The following is a 26,431-nucleotide window of genomic DNA, read 5'->3' on the forward strand; positions in this document are numbered from 1 at the left end:
GCTGCTCGTTTTGACCTCACGCCGGAATGTGAAGCAGTTTGACAACAGACACTCGTTGCTTTGTCTGCAGTTTGTTGTTCCCTCTCCGTTGTTGTTGCTTTCAAAACGTAGCTGCAGTCCCTGGCAGCCTGTTGCAAACGGCTTTGGTTCAGATATATCGAGGCAATGAAATGAGTCTAATAACGACAGTAACAGCTGTGGTTTTCTTCTATTTCTGCACAAACATTTGGTGCGATCTTTAAAAGTAAAGGAGTTTTCTCCAGTAGCATTCGGAAAAACACCTGTTCAGTGTAACTGCTGGAGAGATGGAGCCAAGGGACTAGTTGGTAAGTTAAGATCTACCATTGATCTTGCCATTGATCATTCTAATGACTGTGACTGGACTGATTTTAAACGATGTGTCTTGCTCGTTCCCGGACATCAGACGAGGGGATGAGGATTGGACTCTTATGTCTTGGGGACGGAAAACCGCTGTGAGAAATCAGCTTGAAAGGCAAGAGGAAATTGAGACAATATTGAAAAGAAGAGGTTCAATCTGCAAGTCGTCCCCCCCCCCTGCTGATCAGAAGGGCTGCAGACTACCGCTGGGCTCCTTAACATCTGGTCGGGCAATTTACCCCGCTCCGACGACTGGAAAGGTTAAACCGCTCGAATCTAATATTTGCCTAGAGGGGGTCAAGGCACCGCAATTACAAGGTACAATCGGCGGGGCTAATCAGCTAGCAGCGCGTACCGGGGGCTCGGCTGGGCAAACAGCCCCCCCCCATCACAGCCACTGTTCTCTGCCTCGCCTCTTTACTTATTAAACCCCATTCTCATGCTCAAGCCCCCCCCCCCACACACACACACACACCCCGGGGCTCAAGGGAGTAAATTTAGCTCCCGACGCTTTTTTAAAATGGGACCGCGCCACTTGGCTAGAAAGTTGCCCCCGCCTGTCCCCCCCCCCCCCCCCCCCCCGTCCGTGTTAATCAGTATCTGCGGCCTTTGTTGCGAAATGATCTCAAATTACATTCCTCCAATCTGGCAGGCATTAACACCTCGGGAAGGAACGGGATAGGTCGGTTCCTGCCCCGGGGAGGGAAAGTAATGTGTGTGTGTGTGTGTGTGTCCGACACCGACGAAGGCCCACGTAGGCGTCGTGTCTCACAAGGACTCGAGTGTGTGTGTGTGTGTGTGTGTTCCACGATGCTGTTTACATGATTGCTCTTTGACACACATTTCCTAATTGACTGAGTATCAAGTGCGGGATTAGTGTATAATATATCAGAACTGTCTGGCGCGCAACACTTTTGAACAAGGCTCGGGGAACAATTACTGGTAATTAAATATGTGCCAGTTACTGGAAAAGATAATTATGTCCTTGGTGTATAACACCAATTAATTACTTTTATTTCAGCGAGCAAAGCTTTTAAACGGCAGCGGAAGCCTTGGAATGGTGTTTGAGAGCAAGCGGCCGCCGTGTTTGCTGACGCGCGCGCCTTCCGATAGCGACATCGGGCTAAATATGCTACAAAGCTCGGTTTTACTGCGCAGGGTTGTGGTTTGAAAACACCCAGGAGAAATGGCGGGGGGGGAGGAGGGGGGGGCTACACTCCTTACCTTTGGCATTACACGCTAAGAGGATTGGTCGGATTGGATATGGAGCCCGCGAGGAACGCTACACCCTCCGGCCGACACCCCCCCCCCCCCACACCAAGATAGCAGGGCCGGATCAGCCGCACACCACGGTCCCGCATACGTCCCAATGAGCACGCCCGGCTCCCAGGTTGTTTTTATGTAAAGAAGCACGGCGGTGAACACGTGCGGATTAGCGAATGATCTCATTTCGGTCGCCTGCGTCTAATGTCTAACTTGGAAGTACCTGTGGCCGATCGTTAGTAATCTATTAAATCCACGGCCTGGAAATGGTTAGACGGCGAGGCGCTCTGAGCCCAACGCCGCTTCTCGCATCCTCGGCCGGCTTTGGTTAATGAGATACAGAAACAACGGCCCGAGCGTGGTTTCCCTCCCTTCACCTCTCCCCCCTTCCCTCCCCCTTTCCTCTCCTGCAGCAGTCGCTTTTCATCCGCCGGCCTTCTCTCTGCTTAATGCGCGCATGCACGCTGCAGAACACTCGGTCCGCGAGGAGTGCTCAGAAATGTGGTTACTTTCTTTATCTCAAATATCGCAGTTGCCCTGTGTGTGTGTGTGTGTGTGTGCCCATGTACCTCTATGCATGACATTGTGGGGACCCATTGAACTTGAAGGTGAAGAGAGGACCTGATCTCTACGAGCTCACAGTTCAACAACAGAATTATTGTTTCTTACTGTTCTCTTGCAAGACACGATCGTTGTTTAAATGTTTGAACAGGAAATGATGCAATGCCTCAATCGTCTTCGGGTAGGGAAACGTCTCCGAGGAAAAGAGAAATGTTTTTCTTCTCTGAGACGGTTCGGTCTGTTTTCAGCTGTGAGTAAAACTTTTGTTTCCTCTTTCAATATATATCGCTTTAACTAGTTGATATAATTTTTCCTAAGAAATAATATCATTTTTTGAGGAGATCCAGATGCAGATGGGATGGATTGTGGAATTGAGACACATCTTTGGCTTTTGGTGAAGGTTGTGGTGAGGTGAGATGGGTTTAAGAGTTGGGGTGGATTCAGGCATGTGGTGGGGTTGCGTGGGGTTGTGTGGGGTTGTGTGGGGTTGTGTGGGGTTGCGTGGGGTTGTGTGGGGTTGCGTGGGGTTGTGTGGGGTTGTGTGGGGTTGGGGGAAAGTCTCCAGGGAGCGGATGTAAGTGAATGCAATGTGTTTGTATCTGTTTGCCCATGAAATGGATTTGCATTTGATGTCTTTCTTCTTTTTTTTGGCCAAAATATGAATCTGTTGATATGCAAATGAGCCCACAGCACAATTTGAGTGTGCTCGTGTGTGTGTGTCTCTCCTGCACTAAAGGTATGTACGTGTAATTCTAAGCCAAAATACATGCGCTGCACGAGAGTGTGAATGTTTATGTGCTTGTACTGGATTCATCTAACACAAACCAGTTTGTGTGTGCACATGTGTGTGCACGTGACTCCTCGTGATTTCTCTTCATAGATTTCTTATGTTTATGTCTTATACTCTGTGCATACTTGCCCTCGTGTGCGTGCGTGTGCGTGTGTGTTAGCTCTCTGCAAAGGCCCAGTGTGTGTCACGTCGGGCCGGCTCCCCCTGGATCTAAGCAGTATTGACAAACCCATCAGAGGTTGTGATGCATCGGGCCCCCTGCTCGCCCCCCCTCCTCCCCCTCTCCCTGCCCTCAGAGACGCAGCGGGGCTGTGCTGACATGCTGTCACCTTGGTAACTGCTGCCGGAGCGACCGGCCTGCTGGGATGGCTGACCCGAGCTGCGAGCTGCAGCAGGAGATGTCACAGGCGGACCCCTGAGGACCGACCGACCCCTCCCTCGGCCCCCCCCCCCGAACGTCCATCCGTCTGCTGCCGCGAGCCGTGACAGGAAAGGACACGTAAGGAGACAAAATCGCCTCAGCGGGACGCCGGGACGCACCAAAACGTGCATTCGTGATCAACAGCCATTAGTTAGTAAGGAGCCACCTTAGAAACTCAACTCCGATGCTGGGTGGCATGAAAAGCCTCAACTGCATTCGTCCCAGAATGCATCTCTGCCTAAGAACTCCAACACGCTTCATCTGGAGGTCAGCAAGTCAGCACTTGGCGTCTTGTACGCCCCCCCCCACGATGCTCGGGGTCCTTTGAGGTGCTGACCGGCTGTTCTGCACGAGGCTCGGAGAAGCCGGCAGACCTCGAGGGAAAGGGATTATGGGTAGTGACCAACAGGTTTTACATGGCAGGCTGCACTTGTAACACGGGGCAATTTGTTCGGAGACGCTCACGAGGTCACCGGAGGGAATATTCCTTTAAAGGAAGCGTTACACTTTGCATTAAACTGACTGATTGAGGATTTAAAGCTATAAAAATGGAAACTTAAGATTTGGATCTACCTTTAGCTAAATGATACAGTTTCATTAGTCACGTGAATACATGCACAACAGGCTGCCTTACACAAATGTTACTGGTGTTTACAGATAAGTAAAGTAGCTTTTACGCACAGAAATCCTAAAATCCAGCTTTTGTTCAACACTTCCCAAACACACATGTGCTCCACTGAAAAACCCTCGTGTCACACGAATAAACAACAGGAGAAGATGTGAAAGATCACTAACTAGCTTCCCGGTTTCCATGGCAACCGATAGAGCAGGGCCGGCCGTCTTTTGTGGGGATCGTCGGCGTGGAGCACGTGTTCAACCCGGCTGAAACAAGATACTGTGTGTGTGTGTGTGTGTGTGTGTGTGTGTGTGAGGACAAAAAGAAAACCGGAGTTCTGCAGGAAACCAATTAAGATGCCAAGGCGACATCACATAGAGTGCACGACAATGGTGACGGGCAATGTGCACGCCGTCACTGTACACTATAGAACTCTGAGACGTCAACTTCGTTTAGCTTTCCTCAACTCACAAAGGATCTCAAAATGACCACAATGAGAGAAACAAGATTCACAGCTGCACTGAAACCACCAATGTCACACACACACACACACACACACACACACACACACACACACACACACACACACACACATCAACAAATAGGAGATGAACGGGGCAAGACGAGACCTCAGCTACAGCATCGCCTACATGTCCACCTGTTAAGAGCGATGAATAGGTGATTTAAAAGAATTAGGACAACATAAAGGCCCCCTCTGAGTCAATAGAGGACAATAACATAACACAATTTGCATAGAGAAATCACCGCTGTCCAACCAAACCACGTAATTAGTGAACTTGGTGATTTTGCATTTTGATTTTTGGGGAATAATTGTTTTTTTTTCTAAGTAAAAAACGTATTTAGAACCCTGATGGATCCTCTGAATTCGTCCCAATGTTCGTACATGGGAACGAAAAATGAAGTTGCAACTGATAAAGTGTCTACGATGTTAAACATCATCAACAGCAGCACGCATTCAACTTCAAATGACAATTGTGATGCGACATTCTCACACAGGACAGAACATTTTGCAAACAGACTCGTTGTGAATCTCTGCATTAAAGGCCTGAAAGGGACACGCGCGGGGGCCAGGAGGTAAATACGGAACACGTAACCCGGATCTCCAGGGTCCAAACTCCACCGAGGCGTCTTTACGCGTGAACTCGGAGGGGAGCAGTTGGTTCCGGGAGACCCGAGTTGACGGGTCGGCTCGAGCGGCCGCCGGGTGGCGCTGTAGGGTCGGGCAAAGCGGAGAGGAGCGAGGCGCCGAGCGCGTCACCGGGAAGCAGCGTTTCTCTGTGGGAATAATCGTGAAATCATGGAGGGATTATTGTTTGAATCATCTCGATGGCGATGATTATACACGACGCGAACAAACGGGCTCGGGGTGCTTTTGTTCTGGAGATCCGACTTGTTTAAAGCTTCCTTCTTCTCTGTCACGGACTGCAACAAATGGAGAGAACTAAACGGAAATCCTGCGGGATTTTTTTTTTTTTTCTGCTGAGAAGCTTTTCAGAAAGCAGCAAACGATGCAGACGTCGATCACACTTAACACGCATGTATCCGATAAATCAGAGCTGCTTTATTATCGCTGCTACTTTCCCTCACAGAGCAATTCCAACCCCATCGAGATGCATCACACGCTGCTGACAAAATACCCGCGGACTAATAATTCCGCGTGATTTATTTAATATCGCGTTAGTTGCGTGGAGGACGCGGGTTCGGGACCGACCTGCGGGGACACGACCGGGACGGTTCCTCAGGTCACAGAAACCGGGCTCATCGGGCCTAAATGTGGGAAAACTAAAACAAAAGGAATTCCGAAAGATGCTGATAAGGTGCAAAATAATAGTCTAATAGAAAACCAAAGTCAGCAAGTAATATGTAATAATGTGCTGTTTATGTAATTTAAAGTTGGCTAAAATTCACTTATTGTATAATTTCCATTGATATTTATATACATTTAGTAAGTAATAATGTGCTGTAGTTTATGTAATTTAAAGTTTACTAAAATGCACTTATTGTATAATGTAACAAAACACATAAGGCTATGATAATATTAAGAATAGTATTAACGGTACAAACTAACAAACTAAAAATAATCAGGTTAATCAAAAGAAGAACATAATTAAAACAATTATACATGTGAAATGTATATATATATATATATATATATATATATATAAATAATTACCTCGGTAATTTATATAAAAGACTTAGCTTAATAAATGCGTAGATTAAATTAAAAAACACATATATGACGTATGCTGTTGAATTGAGGGCGTTTAAGCTCGCGTTGTGACTTAAGGAAGAGAGATGGGAGATGAGCTGCAGACTCCAAATCCCCCCCCCTCTACCTGCATCCATCCATCCTGCTCACGAAACCATGACCTTCACATTTACACAGAGGAACCCCCGAGAGTCACGTCATCTTCCAACACGTCCTCCTCCTCTTCTTCATCTGCTGCCACTGAAACCACTTGATACGCCACATTAACATGTTGGCCTATAAGAATTCTTTGTCCAGGTTTAGAGTTGATTTTTATTTTTATCTTCTGAAAGAAGAGAAGAGTTGTGCCGTCAATTGCATTTCATTCTGTCTTCTATTCATTAACGAACCTGATAATATTCACCGAGAATAAACGCTATATTATATATACAAATATGTATTTATTTTTATGAATATATATTTATTTGTTTGCATGAATATATATGTAAATATGTTTTGAATATACATATATATATATAACTGAATTTGAAAAATAGCAACTACAATCAAACTAAACGCGCCAATTGCTCCGCCGATTGTAGCGTTACTTTGGGATCCAAATAACATGAAATAATAACAAGAATCATCATTATTATTGTCATTAAAAATAACCATTATTATAGTAGAGTAGTATAGATGATAATAATAAAGTGAATTAGACTTAGCATATACCCACATTGGTGGCATGACAACAGCAGAGAAAATAAATACTTATTATTAACAGTAATAATAATAATAACCAAAAAGCAGACAGAAGGATGTTTTCTGAGCGTCTTTTCTGCAGCAAAGATAAATCCGCGTGGACGTGGAAGAGAGAGGCTCCCTGTGGAGAACAGCTCAGACTAATCCATATTCATGCTCCCGACACGTGGAGTAAATACAGTATGAGAAGAGGGGGGGTGAACATGCATATTTCCACCAGGTTAGAATGACACCGACCTTGACTAGTTATTATTCTTTAAGTGACACAGTGGAACTACATCCCACGTGTAGGAGCACTTACAACCCGCGTGTGTGATACTGAGGTGTATATAACACACGTCATGCTGAATAAAACACATTATCTAAAAAGCCATAAGAATAAATACATGTGTCTTTGCACAATCAGAATGAACTAAAAAATATATGTTAAATAGACAAACTCTAACGGTGAAGCCTTGTTTGTTTTAACATTTAAAAACATATCGACATGTGCAATTCCATTATTTAAATACAGGCCCACGGATATTATGGACCAACGTAATCACATGTGTTTTATTTGTATTATTATTTATTATATAAAACATTAGATATTATTCTCCATGGTTACAACGTGTCAGTGCTGTTGACATGTTGTAACTAATACGCAGGAATACGAGTGCGATGTTGTGAAGTCTTGTTCTGCAGTGACAACGAGAAGCTTTAATCCTAAATCAATAACAGGGCAAGCAAAGTGCTCCTCGGGCCTCAACGTATATGGCGCGCGCGCACACACACACACACACACACACGCGCGCGCGCGCGCACGGTGGAGGACCCGTGAAAGCTGCTGCAGAAACACGATCGGAAACACGATTGGGGATATTTCTGCAGGAGGCGCGTGTCCGCGGCGCAGGAACCCGGAGTGCTCCTCTCGTGCGCGTCGGGCCGCGTCGCCGGCTCAAGTCACGTGACTCCGCATTGGGTTTCACAGAGGAGCCGCGTGCACGACGAGCACCGAGGCCACAGTGGAGCCTCCCCGTGCACATGCATGCTTTTATTTTTAAAGGGCGTCTTGTTGTGAGAAGCCGGCACCAGAGACGTTTCTAAAGGAACTGAGCCTCGTGTTCATGTTGCTCAAACGTTTTCAAACGTCCCCGCAAATGAACATAAACGCGTCCGTGTTAAAACCTCGCAGGGAAATAATAAAGTTTGTGCACAGCGTGTTCACGCTGCCACTTTTTGCTAATGCAGACAAAGAAAGATGATGCCCGCTTCTCTATAGCATCGTTGCTAAGCAACTAGTGAGGGAAATCATCCGCGAAATTCAAATCCAAGCAGCGCGAGGACACGTTTCGCGAGTTCTGCTGAATAGGCGAGCAGGACAACTCGAGAAGAAGAAACAAAGTTTGGAACCCGGGAACACATTGGCCTCGTTGAGCCGTGACGAAGACAAAATGGAAATAGTCACGTTGTAAAATAAATAAATGATGACACTTAACGATGTCATTGGGAGTCAACAGCAGGTATAATCAGCCCCTGGTGGAATTCTGTCAACAACAGTCCTGAAAGAACCACGCGGGCATGAACCTGAAACCCTCTCAAACAGCACCTGAGTAACCTGGCTCAGCCAATCAAAAGGCTCCCTGGCCCACTGGCCCGCATCCCAACAGGTATCCGACTGACGCGCACACACCTGCGAGCTGTGGATGCACTTACTCAGCACCAAAGGCGACCAGCTATGAATCCATTTCCCTGACTGAAAATCAATTATTTTGCAGATTATTTACGTGGCTCTGTATTGCGCCGAGGAGCGCGTGAACCAGGCTATTAACGGCGTGTTTATCAGCATTGTGGGATTCAGGATCTGGACCTCAAGCTGCAAACGTTCCTGTTACGTAACACGCACGGCGCTCTGTACACATCAGCAGCCACAGCCAGCCGCTGGATGTGGATCTGGGCTCCATCCCCCCCAAACCCCCCCCCCACTGGGCACAAAGTGCTGCCCGGTGTCCAGCCTGACGAGAGGCAGCAGATGTAAACAAACAGGAGAGCCGTTGTTGTGCAGACCGCGATGCCTCGTTTAAACACAGTTATGGGACATCCATTCAAGCTCGTAACCGCGCGAGTCTTTTTTAGGTTTGGGTAAAAAATAATAAAGGTCGAGCATTTTATTTTGTCTCTGCAAGGACTTTTTTTTGTTCATTTACTATTCTAACCGAGGTTATTATTAGCTCGCAGCTTCATCTGGGACACAATAGTCCACCATTTTCTTCATTAGCTGCTGCATGCAAAGAACAAATAACACAAGGTAATTCCCCTTTTGAAAAAAAGCACAAACAACCCAATATGCGAGAGGAATATAAATCTCAAAACACAGGATGATTGCATTTCATTCTAACAAATTTATTGTGTTTCAATCAGCTCGTACGGAACCACTACTGAAATTAAATTACAATCAAATTATCACATCAAAATATACCCTTATTACCTAACAACGGTCAATGTCAGCTTATGATGATTTGTGCTCCTTTAGAAACGATAATACAAAATGAAACAAACAAGGGCAACAACAGAAATATAAGAAAGAAATTAAGAGAAAAAGAGAAAAGGGCAAAGCATCTTACACAAGTTCCTTGGGGGGGAAATAAATTACTGGAATCATTCATAAGTATTCCGAATAAAATATTAAAACAAGTCATTCTGATGAAAAATATAAAGTAAATAACTCAGATCAGTATCTGATCTAGTGATCTATATCGCCGGCTTTACAGAGTGTTGTTTATTAAAACCTACCAAAGAATACTGCTTAGAAAGGGCAGCAACAATAGTGTCCACAGCACCCACTCAGTCACACTTGGCAACAGATTTATTTTCTCAAATAAGTGCAGTTGAAGTCTTTTCAAATGTCTTATGCTCTATTCGTTGGGAAAAAAAGGAGGAAAAATCCACTCACGGTTTCAAAAGTCCATTAAATAATAGCACCCCCCCCCCCCCCCCCACAAAAAAAAGAAAGCGATCTTTGAGATCAGGCGGGGACAGTCCTGGTCCAGGTTGTCTTTTCTTTCCGGGGCTCGCGAGGGCCTCGAGGTGACAAAAAACAAAAACAAAAAAAATATCCCCTAATCCTCCACGCGCGCGCGCGTGTGTGTGTATAAGTGCAACCACGCAGCCCACCTCCGAATAAACAAACAAGCGCTGTAAATCAGGGCGGAAGCTTCGTGGATGTCACTGCGGCTCATAGTGGTGCGCGTCTCCCCACCGGGTCGCTGTGACGCTCGGAGCGGAGGGAAGGCGCTTCAGTCCCATTTCTAAATATACAAAATGCCTGCTCCTTTGTTTCTTCAATCAAACACAGGGTAATCGGAGGGAGGATTTTTGGAGGGAGGGAGGAAGGAGGGGGGGGGGGGGGGGAGGAAAAAAAAAAAAGAATAAAAACAATACTTGGTTTCCTCCTGGTGTGTCTTAATGCGCCAAAATTACCTGGTGGAATGAACTTGTAGTTGTCACCCTCTGGTCGCTCGCTTCACTTGCATCTTTTAAGTAATCTACTAAAAAATGCCCCTGAAAGAAAAAAGCAGAAGGAACCTTTTAGGTTAAGACATTTCAGGGCCTGGAAGCAGGTTAACGGTGCGGGTTTTTCTCTGGGGGGCGGGTGGGGTGGGGGGTGGGGGGTGGGGGGGGCAAAAAGGGAAAGGTTGCTGTGTTTTTCTCTCTCTCTCTTTCGGGTTTTTTTTTTTCCTGGTGAAAAATAGATAAAACATTTGCAGTCTCATTCATATTCCCTCACAATCACAGTATCAAAAAAAAATCGTAGCTATCTTGGCGATAGTCTGTATTTTTCTAACCAGTTTAATTTCGTATAAAATATTCTCGTGTGCTATTTCTATGTTTCACTGAACATTCGCTTGCAGTCCATGGAGGGGGGCGGTGTTTCTGCACTCACATTGCCGACCTGAGAGTACACATCCTCCGGCGTCTGAGCCACTCCTGGGGGCGTCATCCGTTTTTCCTTCTGTCTCCTATTGCAAAACCACACTCTAACCACCTCCTTCTCCAGCTGCAAGTTGTCCGCCAGCCCGGTGATCTCCTGGGCCGAGGGTTTGGGGCATTTCAGGAAGTGGCTCTCCAAAGCCCCCTTGACGCTCACTTCGATGGAGGTGCGCTTCTTTCGCTTCCTCCCCTGCGCCGCGATCTTGTCGATGCTGGTGGGGCTGCCGGTGGTGGAGTCGGCCTCCTCGAGCCACTTGTTTAACAAAGGCTTCAGCTTGCACATGTTTTTGAAGCTGAGCTGCAGAGCCTCGAATCTGCAAATGGTGGTCTGGGAGAAAACGTTCCCGTACAGGGTGCCCAAAGCCAAGCCGACGTCCGCCTGCGTGAAGCCCAGCTTGATCCTCCGCTGCTTGAACTGCTTGGCGAACTGCTCCAGGTCGTCCGAGGTCGGCGTGTCGTCGTCCGAGTGCGGGTCGTGGCTGTTGATGCCGCCGTGGTGCTGGTGGTGCTGATGCTGCTGGTGGTGGTGGTGGTGGTGGTGGCTGCCGTGGTCCAGATCCGGGGTGTCCCCCCTCACCAAGCCCGGGTGCACCAGGCTCTGGCTCCCCGGACTCAGCATCCCGTTCACGGTGAACCCGCCCGGCTGGGAGTAGATCAGCGACTGCTGCTGCTGCTGCTGCTGCTGCTGCTGTCCCCCGGATATGGAGTTGATGTGAGCGGCAGTCGCGCTCCCCCAACCGCCGGCGTGTGTCTGGTGCGGGGCTAAGTGGGGCGGCCTGTGGTGCAGAGCGGTGCCCGTGTGTAGATCGTCTCTGCCGGAGTTTTTCACGTCCTGCTGCTGAGGGCTGCCCGTCATGCCGACAGGACTCGACGACCACGGCGATCCGGCTTCGGCCGCGGCCACGGCGGCTGCTGCCGCGGCCGCCGCGGCGTGCGGGAGGGATGTCACCCACTGGTGGGCATGGCTCAGCATGTGCCCCCCGTTGCTCGCTGCCATCGCGCCTTGCATAAAGTCACTCTGTACCATCTTGACCGAGGGGTCCCCCCTGTACACCCCGGAGCCCGAGGTAACCGCAGCGCTGCCCGGCTGCATTCCACCACCTCCGGAGTCAGAGTGCACGATGGAGCCGGACGATAAGATGCTATTGCTGGGCAGATAAGGATTGGAAGCCGCGGTGGCCATTCCGTCAGCCCTTATGAATATGTTTGTGGATAACCCCCCCCCTCCACCCTCCCTTTTTACAGTCACTTCTTTCGAGCAGGCGAATTGTATCTCATGAATTATTCAAACTTTAAAAGTATGAGTAGGTTTTGGGCACTACCATCGACGCGCGTAAAAACGCGGAAAAAGCTTCAAAAGCGGTGGCAGAAAACGGAATAAAATCCTCGCCGGTGTTTACTGCATTCTAGGCGAGCGCGGGTGTCGGCGCATAAAAATCCAGTTTTCCCGAAGCCCTTTGAAACCATGTGCAGTCCGCTCAGAAAGTTTCGCACCGGGGTGGTGAACTGCGAGCATTAAAATTCAAATATACAGGAAGAAAAAAAAAAAAGCCTCGTCCCATACAAACTTTAGGTGCTCGCCAAAAACAAACAAAAAAGCCTTGCAAATTGTCCACAGCGTACAAAGTCCCGGTTTATGTCCCCTCTGGATGTGAAAAACATTAGCAGAGTGTCCTTAGTTCTTTTGTAATTCAGTCGCCGAGATTTCTCCCCCGCTTTATTCTTTCCCCTCTCTTCTTTTATACCACTGTGGAGCCTCTCTCTTTGTTCTGTTTTGATGTATATAAACCTGCCAAACCGCAAACTCCCGATGAAGTACAATCCGGTGGAACAGCGGACGGCGCTGCTCGCGAGCCTCTCCTCTCATTCGCTTGTTCTCTCTCCGCACTTCTCTCTCTCTCTCTCTCTCTCTCCCTGACAGGCCGCGTAGTCCCGCCCCCCCTGCCCCCGCCCCCTTTCCTCCGCCCTCCGCGGCGAGCCCGGCGACGCGCGGATGTTTTACCCCCGTGCGTCCCCGTTGATTGGTTACCCGGGCTGTGATTGACAGGTCTCGCCAGCCTCGCCCGGGGCGCAGGAGCCCTCCTTCCGGCGGTTCCAATTGGCTGGTTTCTAATTGCAGTCCAAACAAAACAGGGAACACAACTTGGTGGTAAATAGTACTGAGGTATTAGTACACAAACAGACACTATATAAAACGGTGACCTCTGGTTGTGACCTCTGTGATCGTCATGATTCAAACCACCATCACATTAAGCACATTAATATACTTACACTTGTTGGAAAGCATTAGGTTGAATATAATATAACGAATTAATACAATTCTATTTTTTTATGTTATTCTACACAAACACATCTAGGACTAATAAAAAGCACCAGTTCAAAACATACACAAGTGCATTGTATGCTATTAATAACACGTAATGAGCTGGCTGTGTGTTAGAATAAGGCGTCTATTGGTTCTAACCGGATGGTAAACGCTTCATCCTGTGATATGCACGATGCGCGTGAGTGGGTTCGAATTGGTAGATTGGCAGTTAAAAAAAAGGATTTGGCATAATTCACAAGCTCCGGTTAAATGTTTATGAGCATATGAAAGCAAAGACATTCCGTGGAGGGTCGTGGTTGTTAACGCGGAGGGAAACCGTGACGCTGCACACAGAAACACGGAGCGGCAAAAGTGAAAACCAACGCAGGGAGGAAGTGCGCTGCAGACATGAGCCTGTGCAACGTGGGCTCCTCAAGGAACAAAGGTTACGGGGAGGCTTCCATGCGGAAACCTCAGTGAAGCACAGTGAAAGAGAAAGTGGCAACAACAACACGCGCAAATTGAGCAGCCCTGGGGGGGGGGGGGGGGGGGGGGGTTGCGCGTGCAGGGTGGCGGTGCTGCAAACGTTTGCTGAGCAGCAGCAGAAGAAGAAGAAGAAGAAGCTCACGAAGAAGAAAGGAAAGAAGGAGGAGAAGGGGGGGAAACAGTCTAGAGATCACCCACACCATCCCTCCAGATGACAACATCGCCCCGGTAATGAATGAGGCCTTTGTTGGGTGCGTGGGACCCCTGCGCCTGTTTGGACGCACCCATGGGTGGTAATAAGGGCCAGCCATGAGGCTCGCGCGGCACCCATTCGTTTCGCGGGGTGTCAGCCGCCTGTTGAGCGCACCTGGACAGAACGGGGCCTGTGGCAGGTGATCCTCTGACAGGATTAACTGCGTTTTGTACAAAGGTTAGAGCTGCATGTCGCGCGTAACCCCAAACACCGGCGCGTAAGCTCTCGAATCAAAGATGACGCAAAGATTTTTATTGCAGGAGGGATTTAAGGGCAAATACACGGCAGAGGAGTACTGTGTACTCCATGCCAGTACACCCCGCCCCCCCCTCCCTCTCCTCATCCCAGTAGATTTGATTTGGACCGGGCTCAAAACCGAGGGAGCCTCGTGGATTTGTTTACATTGAATAGGCAGGCTCGGGGCCAGGACCATGGGGCCCTCTGTTCATTAATATACATTGAGGATTTCTGTCTAAATTACTGCCGTTCAACCCGCGCCGCGCGCGTTAACGTGCGTCTCGGGCGGCCAACAGAAACGCGAGTATGCAGAGAAAAGGCTCCTCGCACTAGAAAACCCCCTTAAAATGAAAATAATACACGCTAAACATGAGAGGAGAGTGAAACGGCATTTCAGAAATGCTCACCGAAACCACCGCGCTGTGATACAAAACCCCTCTCTGATATATGATGTGTTTATTATTTATTTGCTTATTATAAAAGGTCCCCAAGTTCCCTGCTGGGGGAGTTCATTTATTTTGTATGCAAAATAAAAAAAAAAAAAGAAAGAAAGGGGGGAGAGGAAAAAAAAAATCATCCCCAAGTATAACAAGAGACGAACAGTTAGTGCTGATTTTCATTTGCATAAATTTTCATATATTTTAGTGAAAATAATAGCGGGAGCCGAGGAGGGCTCCTGCTCAGTTGAGGCAGAGGAAAGAAAATCTTAGGGAGCACCGAGTCGTAGGGAAAGGGAGATAACCATTGACAAGCCACGGGTGCACAATGTGAAGCTATTTCCCTTTTCTTGGACACAAGGTAAGACGACGACGATCCGCGAGCAGTTCTTTTTACGCGTGCTGAACGTGAGGGTTGAACCGCGCCCGCGTCCTTGCGCACTGCTTTACCCGAGATTTCAGCCTTTTGCGACAAGCATGACTCATATTCTCGTATATTTTCAACCGAAAATTGCAAATGCGTCGTCCCCTTTTTTTTTCTCTCCCCACGTTTACCCGGAATGCGTAAAAATCAATGCGCGCGCCGCCGTTTGCTTTTGCGCCTCTGCTTTTTATATAAATATCGGGCAGATGGAGAAGCTGCGCGATTTTGCAGTGAATGTCCGCCAAAGAAAAGTGCAATCAATCACATTTTAAGCAGAGAAAGAGAGAGAGGGAGGGAGGGAGGGGAGGGAGAGAGAGAGAGACCCCTCGGTTGAATCCTCCAGAGGGATCGCGTAGGCAAGTGCAATCTGAAATCGTTTAATATAAATCTATCTCGCGGCTGCAAAGTTTGTTTAAAGTTGATGCGCGCGAGCCTCTGGACCAAATGCTCATAAATAGCCCGCAATGTTAGTGCACGCGGACCGGATTGTTCTGCGCGTTGCTGAGTTGTTCAAGAAGCGAAATGTTAAGAAATGTCAAACCAAAACGACGGATGTGTAAACATTTAACGAGCCAGAGAGACGTGCCCACAGGCGGTTATTTATTTATTTAAGACAATAACCGTTTCAGTCACAACTTCCAGCCGCGTTTTCCACCTCTGAGGACCTATTGGCACATGAAATGGAATCTCCGCGGAGGAAGAAGTCAGTTGGTTTTCGCAGTACGCCGCTGAGGGTTGTGTGTGTGTGTGTGTGTTTTTTTCTCACGGGTTAACTCTCCCCGTTGACGGGGGAGTGCATTTCTGAGCCCGGCGCTCGGTAGCCATGGTGAGCCCCATAAAAGGGGGGAACACTAGTCGCATTAAGCTGTATGTTTGTGCACTGGGGTCGAGATGAAAAGGGGCTCGGTGTCCCGCGCCAGTGACGGAACGACTCCATCTGCGCCACCAAAACACCGGGATTGTGATAACGCGACCCATGTCGGGTTTATTCCAAATGTAGTGCTGCAAAACAACTAACTCTCATTTGGAACACAGCGTCAATAATTGAGGTCGTATTAAGCCTTTAGAGGCGAGCGAGTTATCGCGATGTTTTAAAACCAAACCAAAGGCAACGCGTCGCGGTGCGTAACGGAGAAGTTTTACAACGCAATACTTCCAACAAGCCGAATAGATATTATTGTTGTCGTGTTTGACAAAAGGGGATTTCAGCCAAAAATGAGGACAGTCGTTATTCACACGTACCTCGTGTCGGGGTGGAAGAGAAATAGATCTATAGAGTTATAAACACAAATAAGATGAATCGTAACTGCCGCCAGGTGTCGCGCTCTCGCCTGATGTATCTACAACTTACACTGCAAAAACATCCCCCTTATGTCACATTTATGAAAAGTTCTCATGTTTTTATATTTTTAGACGAGCTTCATTTGTCGATCAGATCCCGCGTTTGACAAGTGCTGTTGGCCTTAAGTGACGCAGTGACGTATTTAATCACCTTCTCTTAAAAAGAAAAAAAGATATCCCGCCCGCACATTATGCATTATTCACGTTCACGTTTTTGCGTCATCGGCATCATGAGTCACGCGAACTGCTCGTATCAATCAGGACAGGCCGCCTATCAATGTCAGATATGCAAATGGCCCAGTCGCCCTCCGCAGCAGCGCACGCGTGACCCGGCGGGTCCGCGTGGAGCCGATGACCAACCGGCGGGCTTTGCGTCACTTCACGAATCATCCCCGGGAATTAGACTGCCACGTCTCGTGCGTGCTTGACCGGCCGTTTAGTGCGCGCGCGCGCGCCATCTCCACCGTTATATCCCGTCATCACCATCCCCACCGTCCTCATCATCACCGCCAGCAGCACAGCGTCAAAGCGCCACTGCGCGTCATTGCGCCCGTTCCGTCAGGCCGCGCGGTGACGGGTAGCAGGAGGCCGCTTATTTATTCTCCAGGAGCAGATTGTCTAGTTCATCAAGACGCGTTCAAAAAAGGCCCGCGCCGATCTGAACTGAGGTAATCTGTATTTTACAGATGAGCTAATTGAAGATATACAAATCCAAGAGGGGGGGGGGGGGGTAAAAATGTCCGCTTGGTGACGAGCAGAAGACAAAAACACCAGTTAGAACGAAATCAATTTACTCACAACATTAATCTCCTCTTCCTCCCTCATAAAACCGGCTCACGGTCCCATCACCTCGGTGCTGCAGCCGCCAATAATTCATGACACCTGACATGCAGATTTATGTCAGTCCTCTGAAGGTGGGCGCCTGTAGCTTCCACTTCCCCCGGTTGCAATATTCAGATTAAATTGATACCATTTCTGCCGTTTTAATTATGGCCCATTTAAGATGCCTATGGGCTATATAATTTATTTTCTCCCCCGTGGTCCAGTCACTAATCCACAACGACATACGTTGAGTGTGTCTCACGTCGGGCCAAACGTTGATTTAAAGCCAAATCCAACTTGGAGCACTTAAATGATAATGTGGCCACTATAGCGTTAATTAAATGGGCCACGCTGCGCATCAGCGTATGAGCATTAAACGTGCCTTCAATTCCAGACACGAATGGTATTTTCCCCTCGACCCGCTCAAACGAGAAGAGACTCTTTATTAATATTCTATTAGGAAAGGCCAATATAGAATTACATAGAGCGACGTGGGCTTGGTAATTGGCCTGTGGGCACGTGGCTTGTAAAGGAGCCGACGCGCAGGTAAAGATGATATGTTTAGTGTTATCATAAGACTCTCCTGTGGCTCTCAGGCCTCCTTTCAACACACGGCGCACTGCTAATCAATAGGGGCAGTTATGGGTTCATGGCTCATGAATTAATAGTTTTTCCAACAGTAACATTACAAATTTCAACTAGAGGGAAAGCGTTTCATTCTTTTTAAAGGCCAAAAGAATGTAGATTAAAATTAGTCATATTTTGCTTTATGGAATTCATTTGGGGTACGATTTATTTGAGAGTAAAGGACACAAGTCAGTTCTTTTTTAAACTAAAAGAAAGATTCCTCTGTGTGGACTCGTCTAAATGCAGGTGTTTTTATGACAAACACGCACACACACACACACACACACACACACACCTGCACACAAAACGGCACTCGCGTCGGCTGGGGAGGAGGTGAGTGACTTGGACAGATCGGCAAAGATAAGATGAAGTGCAGCTTTCCGAGTCAGAGGGGCGGAGGAGGGAGAGGAAAAAGGAAGGGGGGGGGGGGGCGCTTTATCTGTCAGTCTCTTAGCTCCACCCAACCCCCACCCTCGCCCCTCCACCCATTGGGTGCCGGTTGCCTCATAGTCTCGGCCACGTACCTCCTTTTCTCTCGCTCTCTGACACACACACACACACACACACACACACACGCTGATGTAAAACACATCTGCATGGAGACACATGCCTAACCCCCCCCCTCCGTCCCCCCCGTCCCCCCCCCTCAGCAACATGGAAAAACAAGCCCCAGCGTTATTGTGTATGCAAATCTGCAAAAGGACACGCTGGTATTTTTCTATTCGATTAGACTCTATTACACGTGCTAATCAAGAATGATATTGATGATATTGTGTTATTAAGCTGCGCAATTAATGAATGAACTAAATCCGCAGGAATCAAATCCACGGACGCGTCCCGGTTTGTAGCCAGTGTGCACGTCTCTCCTTGGTCCCCGCTCTTTGTTTTTGTTTGTTAAACAGTGGCGCTCCCTGAGGATAGAGGGGAGGGGGGGGGGGTTGTGGCACCTCCCTGCCCAGGATTACATTAATCAAAGTATTTATTTCCCTCGGGGTGCCGGCCGCAAATCACTCCAAATCCCAGTAAAATTGGATAACAGAAGTACGGGTACACGGAGGGTAACCCGCCCTGTTTGGTTTTGTGCTCATTTCACCAACTTAATGGATCGAGTTCTATCTAACTTTGTGGACCAGTGTGTGCAGAACAGCATGGGGGGGAGGGAGGGGGAGGAGGAGGGGGAGGAGGGGGAGGAGGGGGGGTGCAAAGCTCAATGTATTGAGGCCTTTGAGAAGACAAACAACATAATTGGATGGAAGCAGGCGCTCAGGTAGAGAAGAAAAAAAAAGACTCTAACCACATCCCGATAGTTGTGACTCGGGATATGGAGCTGTACGAAGCCAGGAGCCACGGGGCCACTGGTCCCCCCCTCCCCCCCGTCGGGGGGGCCACGGGGCCACGCCATGTCTGGGCCGGAGCCAGCGCCCGGAAAAACAACAATCCCTGATACCTCCTTTGCCCTATTTGCTAAGCAATCAGCGCGCTGTTTGGGCAAAGCCAGCGCGGCTAATAAATCAGCGTTGTTTGCAGCCAGGCCGGCGCTAATACGGCAATAAATACAGCGCCCAATATGCTGCCTATTACAGGTAATGCAAATAAAATAATAGGGCTGTAATTTCTCCCTCTGTGAGGTGGCTTTGATATTCATGAGGGAAACGGGGAGGAAACGGGAGTCCCTCGGCCTTTATTGGCGTCAAACCGTGGCGCAAATTCAACGCCGCTGCCTTCGTCCCAGTCAGGGGGGATTGATGGCCTCGCTGCATCACGTTGGAGGCAACCCCCCCCCCCACCCCGAAACAAACACACACATGCCCTGCAATGCATGCAAACACAGTTGCATGTTTGTGGACACATGCTTGCACACACACATACGGCTGCTGCCGTGTTTGCTACAGGCTACGTGGGGTAGCTGACTCAGAGCCAGGCCTCTCGGGGGGGGGGGGAGGCAGTCTGCCGGAAATATCCCACTTGTGGAGCGCACGGCGCTGCACGTTGGGTTTCCAAGGCGTCCACGGCGTCTATCCATTCCTCTGTACGCGGCCTGTGCGTGTGTGTTCGTGCGGTGCACATGTGGCGGGGGTGCAGGTGCGATGCGGCAGGTAGAGACATCGCACACTGCCGATGATGCTGCAAACGCAAATGAGCAGAAAACCGACAGCTGTGATGGCGGAAGGTTGGAAGGAGGGGGAAGCAAAAATGTGCTGTGAACTTTGAAGGTTGTGATAACACAGTGTTGTTGTGAAAAGGCCCGTATAATCGCTGTTATAGCCTTAAAAGATGGCGAGGGATTATTAGCATGTTAGAGTGTTAGAGTGTTTTAGTTGTTTGTATTCCTCCTGTTCCAGCCGTCCATTGGCTTCTAGTCATTTTCAGTATGTTATGAAACACTACACTTTGAATTTTAAAAAGTACGCTACTGATATTGACTCATAACAGTATTTTATTCCCAGGCAGCCATTGCCTTTCATTTGCTTACCAAATTTTCAGCTTTAACAAAGTTACAGAGACGTCTTGAGGTAAAACGTCCAATAATCAGAATGCATTCTCACAATGCACAGAAATGAATGGAACTCAATGGCAGTCATCAAAAAGCATCCAGGAAGATGAATTCTAAAACAGCTTGTTTGAAGAGCGTGCTGATTGACAGTCTGGTGGAGATCAACGGCGTACATGGATTAGCATAGAAGAGCTGAAATGTGCAAACGTGTGGGGCCCTTCAAAAGTCTCCAGAGGACTCCTGCGTGTCCCCAGGCCACGCTCTCAGCCCCCCCCCCCCCATCACCCCCTCCGGGCCGCGGGGCCTCAGCATGTATTTACACCGCTACTGCGTCGTAAACACTCGCGGGCGTCGCCGGCTCGCCGCGGCTTCCGGGGCCGGGCCGTTACTATGACGGGGTGGCTCCCGGGCGGCGGAACGGGGGCCTCGCTGGCGGGCGACTCGTTGTTGATGGTACGCGGGCCGCGGGGGGTGACGCACGCTATTCATGCGCTAGCTCGTGTGGTCACGAGGTCTTGATTCATGCGGGCATTATGCACGCCGGACGCTTATGGCACCTCTGCCCGTTGCCGTGCAGTCGGGCCCATTTGTTTGGAAATGGTTTTACATACATCTTCATCCAAATGACTCCCCGCCCCCCCTTTTTTTCAGCCTGCCCACACACACACACACACACACACACACACACACACACACACACACACACACACACACACACGGGGTGAACTAGAAGCTCCCAGCATGCAGCAGAGCGCATTGAGGTGATGTAATTCACCCTTTGGCGGCCATGTTGGAGGCATTAAGCAGTGCGGCTGCGAGCCCGTTATGCTTCTGTTTGGACATTAGCCTCAGCACTAACATTCAATAAGCTCGGCTCAATTTGATATTCTGTCTTTTTATATTCTTCCAGCTTGAGCACCATCTCATTTGTGCAGCTTTGCATTTGGCTTCCACTTGATTTTAATGCCGTGGCCCTAAACATTTATTAACTTTTCAGCTATTTGCCCCCTAGTCCAGAATTAAAGGGGCTCGAAAAAACAGCTTCTTACAATTAGCAATTCAAGCAAGACAAACACGCACTTATCTGCTGAACTTGAAACCGTTATAGTTATTTAACTATAATTTGAGTTTTTTTCTCACTGGTTTGAAGTGGGGGGGGGATTCAGCCTTCGTCGGGGTTGTTTGTTTGGTTTGGCATTTTGAACAGAGATCCACGCGCATATTGGAAACACATGATGAAGTCTGGGATGCACTGTTGACGTTACGTGGTCAGTCCTTTTATTGACATACGACTACAGGAGGTTTTGTATTCGTGTTCGTGGCGTGCGTCTTCTGACCTTCTCCCTTTGCTACCGTAGTTGAATCCTGTTTAAAAAATGTATAATTCGGCATCACGTGGTCTTTTCGTGTTGTCTTTCTGGGTTAAATGTATAATGCACCTCATTTCTGTTTCAGTTTTGGACAATGCTGCTAACAAATTAGCCTGGTTAGCTAAGTTAGCTAGGTTTCTAAGCGCACGCGTGTGTTTACGTGTCCTGTGTTTACACTCACAACAAGTCAGGTTTCTCTTCACAAATGTCAAAAACTCTTCGCTGCAGAGTGGAGACGCCGGGCCTGATTTATGGACGTCAACTGCAGAGCCCCCCGTCCCACCCCCCCATCCCGGCCTGGCCTGAGTGCTTCCAGCCAGAAGCCTCACAAAAGCGGCTTTGAGGGCCGACTCCTCTGAGCTCACACCCACTGCACATTACTCACGCAGACTGCCGACCAGGCGAGGGAATAGTGGATGTCACAGGGCTGGAAGTGTGGGGGGGGGGGGGGGGGGGGGGGGGCTCATACTACCAACCTCTTTCTTCTGTTTTCATTCCAGAGATTTTTTTTTTTTTTTGTTTTACTTTGAAGGGGAATCTTTCCCTTGTATGATTGAGTTTCGGCCAAGCGTGTTGGGAAATTGCCTCGGCGCGGACCGGCGAGTCCAACATCCCTCTGAGCTCTCGGGCCTTTTTGGTCGCGCTCTGTCGGTTTGTTCCGGGAGGGAAGCGATGCTGTAGACGTGTGCGTGCGTCTCCATTAAAGCTGGTTTTAGAGAACATTTCCCGCACAGAAAGGTTGTTGTCACGTTCAACGCGTCGCGTGTCGTTCATTTGGGACAAAGACCGTTTACACGCACATCGTGGAAATGCTGGTGCAAATACTGGCAGATTTACATATTCACAGCCAATACGTACATTTTTTCTTCAATTATTATTCCCTAAAGTTTCACGAAACTCAAATCCAGCAAGTGGCATTTCATCAGCAGCTTGGATGTTAACACAATTTGCACCAGCTGCGTTGCCGTATTCCTCCAGAACGCACCTGCCAATCAAACTGTGTGGGCGGCACTGTTTTGGCGTTTCTGAAATGCATTTGCAGCAGTGGACATTTCAGCGTCTTTCTTCCAGCTAGCGGGGCCGTCGCTGCTTATGCTAACGCTGCTGTTCGCTCCAAACACACAGAAAACACACCTGGCGTTCCCGAGTTTCCGCTTTAGCAGCGTTGAACTCACTTCCTTCCGTAGAGCAACTTCCCTCTCTGGGAAATCTCCACTAGACGCTGTGGAATCTTAATGATGGAGGAAGATAAACCGGTTCCCCTCCGAAGGGGACAGCAGCAAACATCAATTCAGCTGCAGCAATTGTGCATTTCTTATATTTTGAATGCAAACTCATAAACTGCAAAGCAACAATATCACGTGCGCTTTTTTGATAATTAATTATCTAATAAATACATTTTTTAAGGAGCCGGAGGACGTTATGTGCGCGACTCGGGAACGGACGTCAAAGTCACCAATGGGTTCATTTTCTTGGACGAGGTCGAGGACAGGCGAGGTTCGGTTGACACGGGTGGACGCAGTCGGGCAGCTGCCATCAGCGCAACGGGGAGGACGTGAGGACAGGAAGTCAGGAGACGTGGAGATTGTCAAAGTAAGAGAGGAAAGGGTGAAATTGAGCTAAATAATGAAACGTTCTTTGTTTCCTGGTCGAGCCGTGGCATAAAGGAAAAGGTACAAATCTAGCCTTCATTGGTATATAAAGCAGCATCAAATGGAAGCACAAGTACTTCAATTGTACACGGTCTCATGTACATGTACTCATGGTACTTCTGCTCTCATTGTTTTGTATTCACCACAAAATTCAAAGCAGTTTGAGTATTTTTTGTTTTTAAACGTGCATCTGATTCTAATGTTTTCCTCATTGTCTCTTCCTCTTTCAGGAAAATCCCCTGGCAACACACACGTACACGCACACACACACACACACACACACACACACACACACACACACACACACACACACACACACACACACCGAACTTTTGTCCTCCTCTGACTCCTTTCCTTGTTCCATGATGCACGACCTCTGGAGGTAAGGGCGTGTGTGCGTGTGTGCGTGTGTGTGTGTGTGTGTGTGTGTGTGTGCGTGTGTGTGTGTGTGTGTGTGCATGGTCTCTCTCCCCCAGCAAAGTGGACCTGCCGTCTCCCCAGCTTCCGTTTTCCTCTGCACGCCCGCTGCTGGAGTATTCACGCTTCAGGCTGTTTTCTTTGAGAGAGAGAGAGACAGCGAGAGAGTATTAAAATATGCAAATGCTATTGTTGAAGCGCAGAACGAAGGGGGGGGGGGGGGGCGCTTCTTTTACACCTCCTCACCTCCCTGCTGCCGCCGCTGCCACCTCCATCCTTCCCTCACACACACCAGGAGAGAGAAGGTATTGATGATATGCTGCAAAAACACTTTTCCTCTACAGCCAATTGTACAACAATGAGAGACACATGAAGCTATTAAAGAAATCCATCACACACAGCACAAGGCCGGACCCACAACTGTCCCTCAGAGACACACACAGTCTGCCTCTGACTGAACACACACACACACACACACAGTACACACAGTCTGCCTCTGACTGAACACACACACACACACATTGTACACACAGTCTGCTTCTGACTGAACACACACACACACACACACACACACACACAGTCTGCTTCTGACTGAACAGACACACACACACACACACACACACACACACATTGTACACACAGTCTGCTTCTGACTGAACAGACACACACACACACACACACAGTACACACAGTCTGCTTCTGACTGAACACACACACACACACACACACACACACACACACACACACACACACACACACACACACACTGCATGATAGTAACACTCCAGCTGACTTGAATCCAGATGTTGGGTCCGGCGCTCAGGTGGAGGAGGAGTCATGTGACATCACCTGAGAGGAAGTGTGCGGTTGCATTTGACACATTTCTTTGATCGGCCCTTTGTAAATGTGCCATGTTGTACACATTTCACGTGCTTTCATGTGTTGTGCTTCATGGATGGTTTTAGTGTGTTCCAATGACACCTGATTGTGTGTTTGTGTTTGTTGCCTTTTACACAAATGTTCCATTTATGTGCTTTAACCAAGTAACGCGACCAATAAAATAAGAATGCTGCTTCTGTCACCAGCTCGACTTTAGTAACCTGTCTTAACTAGTAACTAACAGGAAGGTGAACGTAGAAAAGACGTGACACACACACACACACACACACACACACAGACACACACACAGAAGGAGCGTGCAGCTCTGTGATAGTGGGGAGCACATTTGTAAAGCCCTCACGCTCTCTGCAAGACTTTTTGAAGTGATTATGAAGACGGTTCAGATCAAAGGATTTGACAAGTCTGAGTGTGCGCCAAATATGAGGCCGGGTAATCACACTCGAGCCCCCCCCCCCCCCCCCCCCCCCCCCAGCTGCTTTGCAAATGTAATGTGACACTTACGGATAAACAGATTATCAAGGAACGGAGGGGTGGGCTTTTTTTGGGGGGGGGGCGAAAAAAAAAAAAAAAAAAGATCTCCCCAAATTGTATAAATTCGAGGGGCGATATGGTTTATTTAATGAACTCCGGACACGGTGATTAATTGTGGATATCATTTGGGAATATTAGCGTGGACGTCGGGATGATGAGGCGGTGCTGGTGGTGGCGTCTCCCTTCCTTCCTCTTTGCCTTCGCCAGTTATTACAGATTAATCCATAATCCTCGCCACCTAAAGACATTTTGTCAGTGAAGCTCAGGGAAAAGAGCCGGGAGATCTTTTTTTTTTTTTTAAAGTATATCTTGCGCTCATTTCCCCTCAGCGTGATGTCACATTGTCACGTCCCCTCGTGGAAATACTCCTCTCAGATGTGATGTTTCAGGAGGTGTTTTGGCAGAGCTGAGGTGGGATTTATCACTTTATGTAACCGACATTTTCTACGTCATGGACAAAAAAAAGGTGAATAAATACATCAATGTTGTGTGTCATGATGTCCAATAATACACTTGTACTGTGTTTGAGGAATTGTGCCTGTTTTGGTCTGTACAACATTTGTGGACTATAATATAATATAATATTTTGGATAGAATAAAGGATCATTTTCCTGCAGTGAAGTCAACTACTTTCTAACTTTGAGCACACTGTTCTGACTGCATACAGCCGGTTTAATGTACATGAACAAAGTCCTGCTTGCATGCGAGCACCTGACAATAAAGAAGAGAACAGCAGCAGCTTGGCTCCACGTCTTTTGTCCCTCCGTGTCTCCACATTCTCCCGTCTTTAGTCCTCCACTCTCATGCTGAAGTGGCTCCCTCAGGGCCACGAGTGTCCGTTTGTCCAGCCGGGAGAGTGTGTCCTTCTGTGTGTGTGTGTGTGTGTGTGACCCCTCGTGGGAGGGGGGGAGGGGGGGGGGACAAACGTCCCTTTGAACGCGCGGGGGGCAGATGGGACGGACAGAGACACAGCACTGTGGCTCCAGCGTGGCCTCACCTCCCTTTCTCCTCCGCAGCCTTGTGCGTTTCCCTGTCACACGGACCCGTGATGCGGCGCGTTGCCATGGATACGGGGAGGGCGTGGCGCCGGGGGGGGGGAAACAATGGGGGGGGGAAACAATGGGTTTATTCGCGAACACAAACGCCCCAAAGCTGACAAGCGGCGT

The 26,431-nt window shown here is 48.5% G+C and overlaps 1 protein-coding gene and 1 long non-coding RNA gene across 3 annotated transcripts; one reads left to right on the forward strand and one right to left on the reverse strand.

Annotated features, from left to right (window-relative positions):
• Positions 1–9,356: 9,356 nt before the first annotated feature.
• Positions 9,357–12,871, reverse strand: pou3f3b (POU class 3 homeobox 3b). 2 transcript variants are annotated; one of them, XM_078102375.1, is made up of 3 exons: positions 10,932–12,871; positions 10,460–10,540; positions 9,357–10,318 (listed from the first exon to the last, which is right to left on the reverse strand). In XM_078102375.1, exons 1-3 carry the CDS (start codon positions 12,150–12,152, stop codon positions 10,205–10,207), a joined length of 1,416 nt encoding a protein of 471 aa, XP_077958501.1. In that variant the 5' UTR covers positions 12,153–12,871; the 3' UTR covers positions 9,357–10,204. The 2 variants fall into 2 exon arrangements, with proteins under 2 accessions (XP_077958501.1, XP_077958500.1); XM_078102374.1 differs by having other exon boundaries at positions 10,923–12,871.
• A 256-nt stretch (positions 12,872–13,127) lies between these two features.
• On the forward strand, positions 13,128–26,003 carry LOC144406627 (uncharacterized). The gene is made up of 3 exons (XR_013467636.1): positions 13,128–15,048; positions 23,173–23,358; positions 23,648–26,003. It is a non-coding gene; the product is annotated as an uncharacterized LOC144406627 (long non-coding RNA).
• The last annotated feature ends 428 nt before the right edge of the window (positions 26,004–26,431 follow it).

The sequence above is a fragment of the Gasterosteus aculeatus genome, chromosome 1 (assembly GCF_964276395.1).
Source record: "Gasterosteus aculeatus chromosome 1, fGasAcu3.hap1.1, whole genome shotgun sequence".
NCBI classification, from domain to species: Eukaryota; Metazoa; Chordata; class Actinopteri; order Perciformes; family Gasterosteidae; genus Gasterosteus; species Gasterosteus aculeatus.

Bases quoted from the DNA above. Each gene is read 5' to 3' on its own strand.
- pou3f3b (XM_078102374.1), bottom strand. From the start codon at position 12,152: ATGGCCACCGCGGCTTCCAATCCTTATCTGCCCAGCAATAGCATCTTA. The intron at 10,541-10,922 runs GTGAGTGCAGAA...TTTTTCTTTCAG, and splicing joins TGTACTCTCAGGTCGGCAAT to GGGCATTTTTTAGTAGATTA. The intron at 10,319-10,459 runs GTAATTTTGGCG...GTTTGATTGAAG, and splicing joins CTACAAGTTCATTCCACCAG to AAACAAAGGAGCAGGCATTT.